At 61.2% G+C, this 14,403-nt stretch overlaps 1 protein-coding gene across 3 annotated transcripts in view; it reads right to left on the minus strand.

Annotated features, from left to right (window-relative positions):
* Positions 1-314: 314 nt before the first annotated feature.
* The window catches only part of ARAP1 (ArfGAP with RhoGAP domain, ankyrin repeat and PH domain 1), a 34,949-nt gene continuing 20,860 nt past the window's right edge, over positions 315-14,403 (minus strand). For 2 of the 3 annotated variants that reach the window (XM_065629274.1, XM_065629261.1), the window contains 19 exons: positions 13,263-13,365; positions 12,990-13,185; positions 12,247-12,292; positions 11,870-12,033; positions 10,686-10,898; positions 9,722-9,827; positions 9,312-9,459; positions 8,896-8,979; positions 8,667-8,735; positions 8,401-8,518; positions 7,215-7,328; positions 6,242-6,384; positions 5,304-5,336; positions 4,281-4,363; positions 1,653-1,703; positions 1,368-1,431; positions 1,062-1,217; positions 847-884; positions 315-725 (listed from right to left, as the gene is read on the minus strand). In XM_065629274.1, the coding sequence (XP_065485346.1) occupies positions 867-884; positions 1,062-1,217; positions 1,368-1,431; positions 1,653-1,703; positions 4,281-4,363; positions 5,304-5,336; positions 6,242-6,384; positions 7,215-7,328; positions 8,401-8,518; positions 8,667-8,735; positions 8,896-8,979; positions 9,312-9,459; positions 9,722-9,827; positions 10,686-10,898; positions 11,870-12,033; positions 12,247-12,292; positions 12,990-13,185; positions 13,263-13,365 (1,909 nt within the window). In that variant the 3' untranslated portion in view covers positions 315-725; positions 847-866. The remainder of the gene's footprint in view (positions 726-846; positions 885-1,061; positions 1,218-1,367; positions 1,432-1,652; positions 1,704-4,280; positions 4,364-5,303; positions 5,337-6,241; positions 6,385-7,214; positions 7,329-8,400; positions 8,519-8,666; positions 8,736-8,895; positions 8,980-9,311; positions 9,460-9,721; positions 9,828-10,685; positions 10,899-11,869; positions 12,034-12,246; positions 12,293-12,989; positions 13,186-13,262; positions 13,366-14,403) is intronic. The other variant, XM_065629267.1, reaches the window with a different exon arrangement.

A 14,403-nucleotide genomic window follows, 5' to 3' on the forward strand; every position in this document is an offset into this window, starting at 1 on the left:
CGTACCCAGTGCAGCCCCACGGGTGTCCCCACTGTCCCCAGGGCCATTCTCACCCCAGTGACCCACGATGACAATCCCAACCCCCCACCTGGCCCTCCTGCACCCCAACCTTCTCCCTGTGCCCCCCAGCACCCCCTGTGACAGCACCAGCCCCCGTCCAGGGCGCATAATGAGACCAAGGGTGTCACCGCTCTGTCCCCAAAAGCAGCTCGGTGGCACCTGGGGGGTGCACCCAAGGTTGTCCCCCACCCATGGGGTTCCCCACCTCCCGCTGTCGCCCCCACACACAGACCCGGACACCCCCACGCTGTGTCCCCAAGACCTTTAATTTGGGTGACGGGAAGTGGGGGCAGCTCCTGCCACCCCCCACCCTGTGTCCCCCCCTCTCTAGTCCCCAGTTTGGGGGGAGTGCAGAGGCTCTTGCTGCCCTGCCCGGCATGGAGGGGGGGACCCCAGGATGGGGTACCTGGCTGTGACCCCCCCAGCCCTGCGCTGTCACAGCGGGTGGGTGGCCCGGCTGCCGTGTCCCCTCCTGTGGGTCACCCTGGGTGGAGGCGAGAGGGTCCAGAGCCGGCGGGACCCCCAGCGGGTGTCGGGATGCGGGGCTGGCGTGGGTCCCTGAGGGTTGTCCCGTGTCCCCAAGGGCTTCCCAGTGTCCCAGAGGGCTGCCCTGTGTCCCCAAGGGCTGTCCCATGTCCCCAAGGGCTCCCCGCTTGCGGATAAACCTGCGGCACAAGCAGAGCAAAGGGTCAGCATCACCTCTGTCCCCCTCCCACCTTGCAGGGGGACATCCGTGTGCCCATGTCCCCAAGACGGGTTGACACTGGGACAGGCAGGGACACTCACCGGAGTGTCACATCTCCAGCTCAGACGTTGCGCAGGAGCTGGGGACAAAGCACAGACATGTCCTTGGTGTCCCCTCGGTGTCCCCCAGCAGTGCTGGGAAAGGAGGGGACAACCCAGAGCAAGGCGACCCCTGGCACATCCCCAGGATGAGGGGACACCGATGTGTGATGCAGGGGGGACACAGTGTCCCCTCCCCGGCCCGAGGTGTCACTCACGGTCAGCGGGTCGGTGGCGAAGGCCGCCACGCTCTTCCTCATCTCGCTCTCATCCCCCCGCAGCGGGATGAGGGACACGTTGCCCAGCCTGGCGTCCTGCTGCCACCGCGACGCCCGCACCTTGGAGCTCTCTGAGGGCCACAGGCTCCCCCCGTGCTGGGGACACAGGGGACAGGGGCTGGGGATGGGCGCTCTGGTCCTTGGCCACCACGGAGACCTCTTATCCCCATCCCCGGGATGCGGGATATAGGGATGCTCGGGGACCACGAAGGGCTGAGCATCCTTCTGCCCCTGCCTGCTCCCTACCTGCACGTAGAGGAAGGTGGCGAACCACTCCCGCAGGTCGGCCTGGGTGTCACAGCACAAGTACCTGCAGGGACACGGTGTCAGGGGACACCCAGGGACTGTTGGGGACAGTTGGGACACCAGCCGGTGAGGTATGGTAGCCCCCAGCATGGGGGACAAGGGGGCACAGTGACAGCCAGGCTCTGTACACAGAAATCGCCCTCTGCCCGCGCCCCCCAGCAGCGTGTCCCTCTGTCCTAGGCGGGTGTTTATTGTCCCTGTGTCCCCTCCTGCCCCATCCCGTACCATTGCTGCTTCTCGTGCTTCTCGTTCTCGTAGAAAACCGTGAAGCCCCAGCTGGAGGAGGACAAGTGACAAAGTGAAGGTCGATGTCCCCAACTGCCCTGTCCTTGGATCCAGTGATCCAGGTGCCAAAGTGTCTCTGTAACCCCCCTGTCCGCAACCCCCCAGCTCTGCAACCCCCCATCGCTGCAACCCCAATGGCCCTGCAACCCCAATGGCCCTGCAAACCCCATCTCTGCAACCCCCCATCCCTGCAACCCCAATGTCCCTGCAACCCCCTGTCCCTGCAACCCCAATGTCCCTGCAACCCCCCATCCCTGCAACACCCCCGTCCCTGCAACCCCCCCAAAGTCCCTGCAACCCCCACAAAGTCCCTGCAAACCCCCGTCCCTGCAACCCCCCATCTCCACAGACCCTCATCCCTGCAACCCCCCTGTCCATGCAACCCCAATGTCCCCACAACTCCCTGTCCCTGCAAACCCCATCCCTGCAACCCCACACCCCTGCAACGCCTCCATCCCTGCAACCCCGTCGTCCCTGCAAACCCACTGTCCCTGCAACCTCCCGTCCCTGCAACCCCTCCATCCCTGCCTCCCAGCAAACCTGCACGGCTCATCACACGCACTCACGTGCACACAGACATGCACTCGTGTGCACACACATGCACACTCACATGTATGTAAGTACACACATTGCACGCACACACACATGCACACACACAAATGTGCACATATGCACAAATGCACATGCACACTCACGCAAATGCACAGGCATACACAACTCACTGGCATGCCTGCACACACCCACATATGCCCATGAATTTGTGAACACGCACACGCCCACATGCACAGAACTTGCTGACATGCACACACACACATGTTCACACGCACTGCTGTGCACACACACGCTGACATGCATGCACGTGCTCACAGATAGGCACATAAACATGTGCACATGTGCACACACATGCACACAACTGGCTGATATGTGCGCACACACCCACAGGCGCACACGCATATGCCCGTGCACTGATGTACACATGTGCACACAGGCTGACAGGCACAACCCCACACATGCACATATCCATGTGCACACACGTACAGAACTCGCTGACATGCCTGCACACACATGCCCATGAGCTCCTGTCCACACACACACACTTGACATGCACGCACACACATGCACATGCACACACACACATGCACATGCACACACATGTACACAACTGGCTGACATGCCTGCTCATGTTCACATACATGTGTGCACACACATGCCCATGCACTGACATGCACACACACACTGACATGTGTGTACACACACATGCACAACCTGCTGACATGCCTGCACACACATGCACCCGTGGACTCATAAGTACACAAAGACATGCATGCACGCGCTCACACGCATGCATATGTACATATGCACACACACACATCTGTACACAACTTGCTGACACATGCACACATACACGCACGCACCCACGTGCACACACATGCATGCACACACGTGCATACACCCCCCCACATGCACACGCACCCTCTCACATGCCCATGGTTCCCCCCCCAGTGCTGCATCCCCATCAGGCACCAGCACCCCCGGTCCCCCCCAGCCCTGCAGCCCCTCCCTGCGGACAGGGGACGAGAAGGGGACAGGGCTGGGGACAGATCGGTCCCTGTGCTGGCAGCAGGCTGCAGCAGCGTCCTGCGAGGCTGCTCTGACACCTGGTGGCAAGAGGCACGGCCAGCAGGAGATGTGTCCCGGCAGCCAAAACGTCCCTGTCCCTGTCGCCATCCCAGTCCTCGTCCACATCCCCATCCTCATCCCCGTCCCCATTTCTGTCCTTGTCCCCATCCACATCCATCTCCATCCCCATCCTTGTCCCCATCTCCATCCCAATCCACCTCTATTCCTGTCCCCATCCTCATCCCTCTCTTCAACCCTGTCCCCAGCCCTGTCCCTATCCCCATCCATCTCTATCCCCATCCTTATCCTTGTCCCCATCCCTGTCCCCATTCCCATCCATCTCGATCCCCATCCCCATCCCCATCCCTGTCTCCAGCCTTGTCCCCAGCCCTGTCCTTGTCCCCATCCCCATCCTCATACCCATCCCTGTCCCCATCCATCTCCAGCCCCATCTCCATCCCCATCCCTGTCTCCAGCTCTGTCCGCAACCCTGTCCTTGTCCCCAGCCCTGTCCCTATCCCTGTCTCCATCCCCACCTCTGTCTCTGTCCCCATCCCCATCCATCTCCAGCCCTGTCCCCATCCTCATCCTTGTCTCCATCCCTGTCCCCATCCCCATCCATCTCCAGCCCCATCCATCTCCAGTCCCATCTCCATCCCCATCCTCATCCCTGTCCCCAGCCCTGTCCTTGTCCCCATCCCCATCTTCATCCCCGTCTATCTCCAGCCCCATCTCCATCCCCATCTCCATCTTCATCCCCATCCCCATCTTCATCCCCATCTATCTCCAGCCCCATCTCCATCCCCATCCCCAACCCCATCCCCATCTTCATCCCCATCTATCTCCAGCCCCATCCCCATCCCCATCCCCATCCCCATCCTCATCCCTGCCCCCGGCCCTGTCCCTGCCCCCAGCCCTGTCCCCACCAGCCACCCTGTCACCTCTCACCACGTCGGCGGCCGAAGCTTCTTCTTAATGCCCAGATAAACCTTCAGGTTCCTGACAGGCCACTCCTTCTCCGGCTTGTGGCTCTGGGGACAGAGGGACATGACAGTGAGTTGGGGACTGCAGGGCCACCACCAGACCCTTTGTCACCTGTCCCCAACCCCACCGATGGGTTTTGTCCCCAAGGCGGGGAGGGAGGAGAAGCTGTAGGGATGATGGGGACGGGGCTCAGCCCAACCAAGGACAAGGGTGACAAGGATGGATCCAAGGGGACAGGGCAGAGTGGGTGCCCGTCACCCCTGGCAGAGGGGAGGGGACACAGGAGCTCTGTCCCCACAGCGGGGTCCCCCAGAGATGGTGCTGTTTGCCAGGATGGGGTGTCAAGAGCCTGGCACCAGATGTCCCCCATGGGGACACCCATGTCACATCCCTCCTCAGCATCACAGCCATGGCAGCTGTGGCCCCAACCACGTCCCCAAATGTCCCTCCCTGTGACAGGTGATGGGTGTCCCAACCCCCAGTGTCACTTGGGCTGTCCCCTGCTTCCGAGCATCCCTGGGCGTGCTGACACCCACCCCTGCACCGAGTGACATCTTGAGAGGAGCGACAAGGGACAAGTGGGATGTCCCCACAAAGCCAGTGACACCAGCCACGTGTCACCCTTTGCCGGGGACATTTCGAAGTGACAAAGTCCCCCGTCTCACCCAGGACCTCCCCAGTGCCTTGCCATGCACAGGGTGACACAATGGGGATCCGCCCCCCACCCCAATGTCACCCCCCTGCCTTCGTGTGACTTACAAGCGCCCAATCCAATGCCCGCGGGATGGGGGGGGCACTGGCCCCTTCCCCATCTCCCTGATACCAAGGGCAGTGGTGGCCCCAAATCGGGGGACCCTGGATAACAGGGGTGCACGGGGCGGGGTGACGGTGGGGGCACATGGCGGGATTGGATTTGGGGGTGACCCTGGGCAGCCTTGTAAGGGCAGAGGGTGCGGGACCCCCCGCGGCTGCGCCCCCCCTACTCACGTTCTCCGGGGGGGGGCTCCGCTGCTTCAGGCTCTGCGCAACAGAGGACGGGGGTTACAGCGGCCGCGGGGACAGGGATTGGGGGACACGGCCCTGGGGACCCCCCGCTGCCTGCGGGCAGGGGACGGGCAGCGATGGGACAGTGCGGTGACAGAGCGGGGGGGGGCAGCTGCATCCCTGCCTGCACTGCCTGTGCGATCCCTGCCTGCACCGCCAGCCCCATCCCTGCCTGCACTGACAGCCCCATCCCTGCCTGCACTGACAGCCCCATCCCTGCCTGCACTGCCTGCGTGATCCCTGCCTGCACTGCCTCTGTGATCCCTGCCTGCGCTGCCAACCCCATCCCTGCCTGCACTGCCTCTGTGATCCCTGCCTGCGCTGCCAACCCCATCCCTGCCTGCACTGCCTGCACGATCCCTGCCTGCACTGCCAGCCCCACCCCTGCCTGCACTGCCTGCGCGATCCCTGCCTGCACTGCCTGCGCGATCCCTGCCTGCACCGCCAGCCCCATCCCTGCCTGCACTGCCTGCGCGATCCCTGCCTGCACTGACAGCCCCATCCCTGCCTGCACCGCCAGCCCCATCCCTGCCTGCACTGACAGCCCCATCCCTGCCTGCACCACCAGCCCCATCCCTGCCTGCACTGACAGCCCCATCCCTGCCTGCACCACCAGCCCCATCCCTGCCTGCACTGCCCGTGCGATCCCTGCCTGCACTGCCCGTACAATGCCAGCCCCATCCCTGCCTGCACTGCCCGTGCGATGCCACCCTATGTATCCCACATCCTCAAGGACACCCAGCACACTGTCACTGCACAGCTGGGAAGAAAAGCGCAGGCAGGGGCCAGACAGGGGCAGGAAGGAGCGCTGCCAGGCAGCAGGCAGGGAGCAGGCAGGCAGCAGGCAGGCAGCAGGCAGGCAGGCAGCAGGCAGGGCTCACCCGCACTTCCTTGTAGAGGCGCAGGCAGGTGTGGGTGAGGATGAAGTAGCGGTCGTGGAAGCCGGTGCTCAGCCCCAGCCCCAGCAGGTTCCTCTCCTCCCGGAACTTCATCAGCCCATGCTTGCAGTCGCCCACTCTGCTGGCTGGGGGGCACATGCCTCAGTTTCCCCATTCCCTCTCGGAACAACGTGGGGTGCAGAGAGCCCGTCCCGGGGGGCAATAGCAGGGGGAACCCCCCTTTGCCCCCAGCAGATGCTGCCTGGCCCTCCAGTGCTCCTCCCCCAGCCATGACCCCATGCTGGGGGCTGTTGGGGGCTACTGGCCACGTGCTAATGGGCTGGTGCCCCCACAGTATGATGCGGCCCTGGGGTGGTGGAACCTGTGGGGATTCTCTGCAGGGCACAGCTGGCAGGACAGGGAGGTGTCCCCATGCCCATCCCTGTCTCCATCCCATCACCATCCACATCTCCATCCCATCCCTGTCCCCATCTCCATCCCAATTTCACATCCACCCCCATCTATCCCAACCCCATCCCCATTTCCATCCCTATCCCAATCTCATCTCCATCCCCGTCCCCATCTATACCAACCCCATCTCCATCCCCATCTCCACCCAATCCCCATCCTCATCTCAATCCCCACCCCAACCCCATCTCCATCCCCATCCCCATCTCCATCCCCATCTCTGTCTCCACCTCCATCCCAATCCCATCTCCATCCACATCCCAACTTCATCTCCATCTCCATCATCTCCATCTCCATCCCCATACTCATCCCCTTCCCCACCTCCATCCCAATCCCATCTCCATAGTGATCTCCACCTAATCCCCACACCCATCGCAATCCTTTGCCCATCCCCATCTCCATCTCCATCCCAATCCCATCCCCATACCCACCCTCATCTCTATCCCATCCCCATCTCCATCCCATCCCACCGCTCTCCCAGCCAGGACCTCGGCTCCCGGTTCCTCACCGAGGTAGATGAGCATGTTCTCCATGGCCAGCTGCTTCTTCACCACCAGGTAGCTGTCCGTCCCCAGGCCATGCAAGATGGGCAGGACTTTTTCCGAGTAGTGCAAGGGCCGTTCTGTCAGGCAGGGGGACAGGCAGGGCTCAGGCAGCATCCCCAGGGTGGCACCCACCACGTCGGGGGGTCACAGGACCAGGGTCCCATCCTGCCCACATCAAGCTCTTGTCTGCTTGCTGCCCATGGGGACCCCAGGGCCACTCCTGTTGGTGGCCGGGGAGCCCAGACACCCCCCACTCCAAGCTTCAAGGGCATTTGGACCCCCCAAGGATGCAGAGAGATGTCCTGCAGGTGCTGGCCCAAACCACCCACCCTTCTGCAGTGCTTGGCCATGTGCAACCCAGATGTGGCACCACAGGTGCCATCCCCCGAGGGATGGAGCCCAGCTCAGCACTGCTCCATGGTGCTGTCCCTATGGGAGCCTTCTTGTCCCCATCACCATCTCCATCAGTGCCACCATCACTGTCACCATCTCCATCACTGTTGCCATCTCCGTCACCATCACCATCATCACAGTCACCATCACCATCTCCATCGCTATCTCCATCTCCATCTCTGTCACCTTCATCATCTCCATTTCCATATCCATCTCCATCACCATGTCCATCTCCATCTCAGTGTCCACCCCATCACCATGTCCTTCCCCACCTCAGTCTCCACCCCCATCTCTGTCACCATCACCATCTCCATTTCCTTCTCCATCTCTTTCACTATCTCCATCTCCGTCGCCATCTCCATCACGATCTCAATTTCCATTTCCATCTCCATCACCAGCTCCGTCACTGTTACCATCTCCACTCTCATCTCCGTCATCAACTCTGTAATCACTGTCTCCATCATTGTCACCATCTCCATCGCCATCTCCATTTTCATCACCATCTCAATTTCTATTTCCATCTCCATCACTGTTACCATCTCCATCCTCATCTCTGTCACCAACCCTGTCACCATCACTGTCGTCATCATTGTTGCCATCTCCATCACGGTCACCATCTCAACCACCATCATAGTCACCATCTCCATCATCGCCACCTTCACATTCACCATCATTGTTACCATCACCATCTCCATCATCATGTCACCATCTCCATCACCATCCCCAGCCCCACCATCCTCACACCCCCACACCAACCTGCCTCTTCCCTCTCGTTTACTTCAAAGCAGCTCCAATAGTCCTTCTCCTTCATGACGATTTTCCTCCGGTCCAGGATCTCGAAGGTCAGCTCCTCAGCTGTCATCGTGGCCGGGATCTGGGAGGAAAGGACAGAGGGAGGTGACAGTCTCCACCAGCCGGTGTCCAAGGCTGTTCCACCCTCATGCCATAGAGGTGCCAGCTCAGAGCATGTCCCCAGTGCCACCATGGAGGTTTAGGGGTCCCTGTCCCCTTTGTGCCCCCACCTTGACGTGCTGCTCTGCCTCCGTCTTCTTCTCCTCCAGGTAGACAGTGCAGATGAAGTCCCCGGCTTGCTGGAGGGCAACGGGAAAGACCTTCAACCCACGGCTTCCCACATGTGGGCTAAATCTCCCCACACAGCATGGACACCACCCTGGGGCATCCCCAGGAGAAGCTGGAGTGGGTCCCATGTGAAGAGGGTGCTCCAGGAAGGTCCCCATGTCCAGGACTCACCTGCGTCCCACTGGATGCTGCCTCCCGCATCTTCATGATGGCCATGATCTCATCCTGCTGCTTCTTCATCTCCTGGTCATTGACCTGCCAAGGAAGAGGAGCCATCAGGGCTGAGCAGACCACTCTTGGGTGGTGGGTGGAGGGCAGCAGATGTGGGTCCCCAAGCTCCAAGCTTGGGGATCTCCAGGGTTTGCAGGGACATGGACTCCCTTCCCTTCATCACAGAATGGTTGGGGTTGGAAGGCACCTCTGGAGATCATCTAGTCCAACACAAGCAAGGAGTTCCTCTGAAGCAAGGAGATGTCTATAGAATAGATCCAGCTCCCTCCTCCTCCCACCTCTCCATCCCCTGGGAGTATCCACACTGATCCAGCCCCTCACCCTCAGAGCAGTGCGGTGGGGGGTGGTGAACCTACGTTGAAGATCTTCACGTAGTGGCTGATGAGGTCCTCCACCACGCGCCCGGCCTTGTAGTCCTTCCCGTCCGTCTGGAAGAGCGTGGGTCCGAAGACGATGGCCAAGTTGTGCGTGTTCATCTGGTTCTCCCCGGAGAAGCGCTGGACCCTGCGGGGACCCCCATGACAATTCCTGCCCCTGGGAGCCCCACTTTGGTCTCACCAAGGGGAATGTCCCCCATGCCAGCACATGATGCTGAGCTTTGGGCAGATCTTGACCCCGAACCCCCCTTCTTCCCTTCTGTGGAACATGAGCCAAGGGATGAAGGTTCTCATTCGCCCCAGGACCCCACCACGGAGGGCACGATGTGCCCCAGGGGCTCGGAGACCCCAGGCTTGGCCGCACCATGGCCCCGTGGCCCACACCATACCGAAAGAGGTGGTTGATGAGTGCCTTCAGCGTTGCCCGGTTCACCGTGGGGAGGGCACCCAGGAGCCGCCAGTACTCGCCGATCTTCTCCTCCTCGTCCTCCAGTGCTGCCAGAGGGGCAGGAAGGAGAGAATGGCAGGGGGATGAAGGTGAGATTGAGAGTCACAGCCCCATCATCCCCTCTCCAGACCCCACCTCGGAGCCTCCTGCCCCACTGTGGGGATGGAGCATCCCAGCTCCATGGAGCTGGAGCACTCCAGGGCTGGAGCATCCCAGTTCCAAGAGGCTGGGACACCCCAGCTCCATGGGGTCAGAGCATCCCAATACTGGAACATCCCAGCTCCATGGGGTCAGAGCATCCCAATACTGGAGCATCCCAGGGCCAAAGCATCCCAGTCTCATGAGGCTGGAGGACCCCAGCACTGGAGTGTCCCAGCTTCACAGGGCTGGAGCATCCCAGCTCGATGGGGCCAGAGGATCCCAGTACTGAAGCATCCCAGCTCCATGGGGCCAGAGCATCCCAGTACTGAAGAATCCCAGCTCCGTGGGGCCAGAGCATCCCAACACTGGAGCATCTCAGCTCCATGAGATTGGAGCATCCCAGGGCTGGAGCACCACAGCTCCATGGAGCCAGAGCATCCCAGCTCTGCAGGGTTGGAGCATCCCAGCACTGGAATGTCCCAGCTCCATGGGACTGGAGCATCCCAGTTCCATGGGGTCAGAATATCCCAGCTCCATAGGGTCAGAGCATCCGAGCTTGGTGGCTCATGGCTGTTCTGCCACTGGGGGCGTCCATCCCCCATATTCAGTGGCCGGATCCAGAAGCAAAGGGCAAGGGGGGGTCCAGCTCTCTGCCCTGGCTCAGCCCCAGCCCACCAAGCTCCTCACCCACCACCCAAGTCCCCCGCAACACCTGGAGCCCAGATGTGCCCCCCAACCCCCACATCCCCCATCCCAGGGCTCACCCGTCGCTTGCAGCCACTCGGGCCCCCAGCGCGCGGTGAAGAGCCCGTCCCCGAGGTCGCGGAAGAAGCGTTTGAGGGTGTTGGCGACATCGTCCACCTGGTGCTCGCCCTCCTTCAGGCGGACACTGCGGGCGTCCCGGCGCAGCATCTCCAGCAGCCCCGTGGTTTTCGAGTTCTGCCCGCTCTTGCGGTAGATGCCCTCGGACGTCAGCCCTGTGGTGGTGACAGTGGGGGTGAGGCCCCTTGTCCATGGGGGACAGGGACCTGTTCAAGGAGCTGCGGGCTGGAGCAGGGAGCCGGAGCGCTCCCATGGAGCTGGAGCTCAGGGTGGGATGGAAACCTGTCATGAGTGTGTCAGGTCTCAGCCTAATGCGCGACACTGATGTAATGACCCGAATCATAGAAACCCAGACTGGATGGGGTTGCAGGGCCCTCTGTAGATCCCCCAGCCCAACCCACCTGCTCACGCAGGGTCACCAGAGCAGATCACACAGGATCCCAGGCGGGTTTGAATGTCTCAGAGCAGGAGACTCCACAGCCGCTCTGGGCAGCCTGGGCCAGGCTCTGGCACCTCCCAGCAAAGAAGTTTCTCCTCATGTTCACATGGACCCTCCTGTATTCCAGTCTGTGCCCGTTGCCCCTCACCCTGGCGTTGGGCACCACTGAACAGAGTCTGCTCCATCCTCTGACACCCACCCTGGAGATATTGATCCCATTGATCAGAACCCTCTCAGCTTCTCTTCTCCAGCTCAACAGCCCCAGCTCTCTCAGTGTCTCCTCATCACAAAGATGCTCCAGACCCCTCAGCATCTCTGTGTCCCTCCCTGGACTCTCTCCAGTGATTCCTGGTCCTTAAACTGGGGAGCCCAGCACTGGCCCCAGTTCTGCAGATGGGGCCTCCCCAGGGCAGAGCAGAGGGGGAGGAACAACCTCCCTGCCCTGCTGCCCACACTCTTCCTCACACAGCCCAGGTACCGTTGGCCACCGGGCACATTGGTGGCTCATGGTCACCCTGTTGTCCCCCAGGACTCCCAGGTCCTTCTCCACAAAGCCGCTTCCCAGCAGCTCAACCCCAACCTGTGCTGGTGTCGGGGGTCGTTCCTCCCCAGGGACAGGACCCTACATTTGCTTCGGCTGAACTTCATTAGTTTCTAACGCTAATTAGGTGCCGCACCGGCGCGTACCACACTGGGTGATGTAGTCGATGCATCGATCCACCAGCAACGGGACGTCCGACTCCGTCAGCTGCTGCTCCGACAAGGTGTCCCCCGAGGTCCCCGCCGCTTTCTGGATGGCGTGGAGCCAGCCCAGGAAATCCAGTTTCCTCTCCCCCTGGATGTACAGTGTCCTGCCGGCAAGCCTGGCTTTAGCGGCCCAAACCCCACTCCATGGCTGGGACCCACCCTGGGGTGGTCCTGGGGGTCTGGGGGTGGTCCTGACTCCCTTTCGGGGGCCCCATAGGGAGAGTGAAGGCACCTCAGGATGAGGATGGGCTTGGGCAGCGGGTGATAATTTGCTGGGGGGGGTCTAACCCCCTCTCACCCCCGCTTTCTGCTCTTACCTCCGCCTCTCCACAAGCACCAGCACCTCGTTGTCACCCTGGATGGCTGGAAGGGACAGCAGAGAGTCCGTCACCCAGGGGAATTGGGGTAACCCGGGGGGACAGGGGGTCACCCAGGGAATAGGGATTGCCCAGGGGAATTGGGGTCACCCAGGGGGGAGAGGGGATCTACTGAGGGGACAGGTCACCCAGGGGAACAGCAGGTCAGCTGGGGAGACGGGGTTACCCAAGGGGACAGGAGGTCACAGGGGTTCACCTGGGGGGACAGGGGGTCACCCAGGGAACAGTGAATCACCCAGGGGCACAGGGGGTCACCCGGGGGAATTGGGGTCACTGGAGGGGAATGGGGGTCACCCAGGGGGACAGCAGGTCACAGGGGTTCACCCGGGGGGACAGGGGGTCACCCAGGGAACAGTGAATCACCCAGGGGCACAGGGGGTCACCCGGGGGAATTGGGGTCACCTAGGTGGACAGGAGGTCACCCAGGGGGAACCGGAGGTAACTTGGGGGGACAGGGGGATCACCCCGGGGAATGGGGGTCACCCCAGGGCACAGGGGTCACCCAGGGGAAGCAGCAACCCCCCCAACCCCATGGGGTGGCCGTGCCAACAGGTCAACTTCCCAGGCCTGGAGAAGAGGATGATAAGGAGGAAGAGCTCCCGCATCCCACCCAGCGCAAGGACCCCCATCTGGGCAGGATTTGGGGGACACCCCCCATCCCCAAGGTCCCCCCGGACACGCACAGAGCTCCTGGAGCTTGCGGAGCTGCAGTGGCTCCTGATGCTGGTTGTCCTCGGAGGAGACGTGGAGCGCGGAGCCGGCCAGGGCGAACCAGCCCTCCCGGGCTCGCTCCAGGTCCAGCCCCCCCTTGTAATTCAGCCGCCCCACACGCTCGAAATCCAGCGCCAGCAGCTCCTCGGCACGGGGAGGGACGAAGGACTGAGGTGGGGACATGAGGGACGGGTCAGTGTCACCGTAGCGGGTCCCCACGGCCACCCCAAGCCGTCACATCCCACCTTGGCGATGGATTTGAGCCATTCCTGTGCGGAATCGGGGCTCTCGAGCCCAAAGAGGTAAAGCCGCTCTGACTCGGTGTAGAGCTCGAATGTGTTCTCGATCCTGCGGGAAGAGGGGGACAGGGCTGGTTGGGTGACAGGGGTGTTCCAAAGGTGGGAGCATCGTGATGCTGGGGTCCCACCTGCACGTCCCCGGGCTGCGTGGAGGGTCTGATGTGGAGCGTAGGGGCTACAAAGGGGCTACAAAGGGGTTACAAAGGGATTGCAAAAGGGTTACAAAGGGGCTGCAAAACGATTGCAAAGGGGTTGCAAAGCAGCTGCAAAAGGGTTGCAATGGGGGTGCAAAATGGTTGCAAAGGGGCTGCAAACAGGTTGCAAGGTTACAAAAAGGGATTGCAAAAGTGCTGCAAAGGGGTTACAAAGGGGCTGCAAAATGGTTGCAAAGGAGTTGCAAAGGAGCTGCAGAGGGGTTAGAAAGGGTTTACAAAGGGATTGCAAAAGTGCTGCAAAGGAGCTATAGAGGGGTTAGAAAGGGGCTACAAAGGGATTGCAAAGGGGCTGCAGAAGGTTTACAAAGGGGTTGCAAAGGGGCTGCGAACAGGTTGCAACTGGGTTACAAAGAGGTTGGAAAGGGGGTGCAAAGGGGTTACAAAGTGATTGTAAAAGTGCTGCAAAGGGTCTGCAAAAGTGCTACAAAGGGGCTGCAGAGGGGTTACGAAGGGCCTGCAAAGGGGATGGCAAGGGGATTACAAAGGGGCTGCAGAATGGTTACAAAAGGATTCCAAAGGGGCTGCAAAGGCATTGCAAAAGGGTTACAACAGGGCTACAAAGGGTTTGCAAAGGGGACCGCAAGGAAGTTACAAAGGGGTTAACAAAAGGTCTGCAGAGGGGTTACAAAGCGGCTGCAGGGGAGTTGCAAAAGGATTGCAAGGGGGCTGCGAAGGGATTACTAAGGGGTTACAAAAGGGCTGCAAAAGAGGTGCAGAGGGGTTGCAAAGGGGTTGCAAAGGGGTTACAAAGGGGTTACACAGCCTCCTTGCAAAGCCAGCTGGCTCAGGCAGGCCACATGTGCCAGGGGACAGCGGAGGGGTTGGGGACAGCGGAGGGGTTGGGGACAGCAGCCACCTCTCCAATGCCACCC

Source organism: Caloenas nicobarica, chromosome 1 (assembly GCF_036013445.1).
Source record: "Caloenas nicobarica isolate bCalNic1 chromosome 1, bCalNic1.hap1, whole genome shotgun sequence".
Classification (NCBI taxonomy): Eukaryota; Metazoa; Chordata; class Aves; order Columbiformes; family Columbidae; genus Caloenas; species Caloenas nicobarica.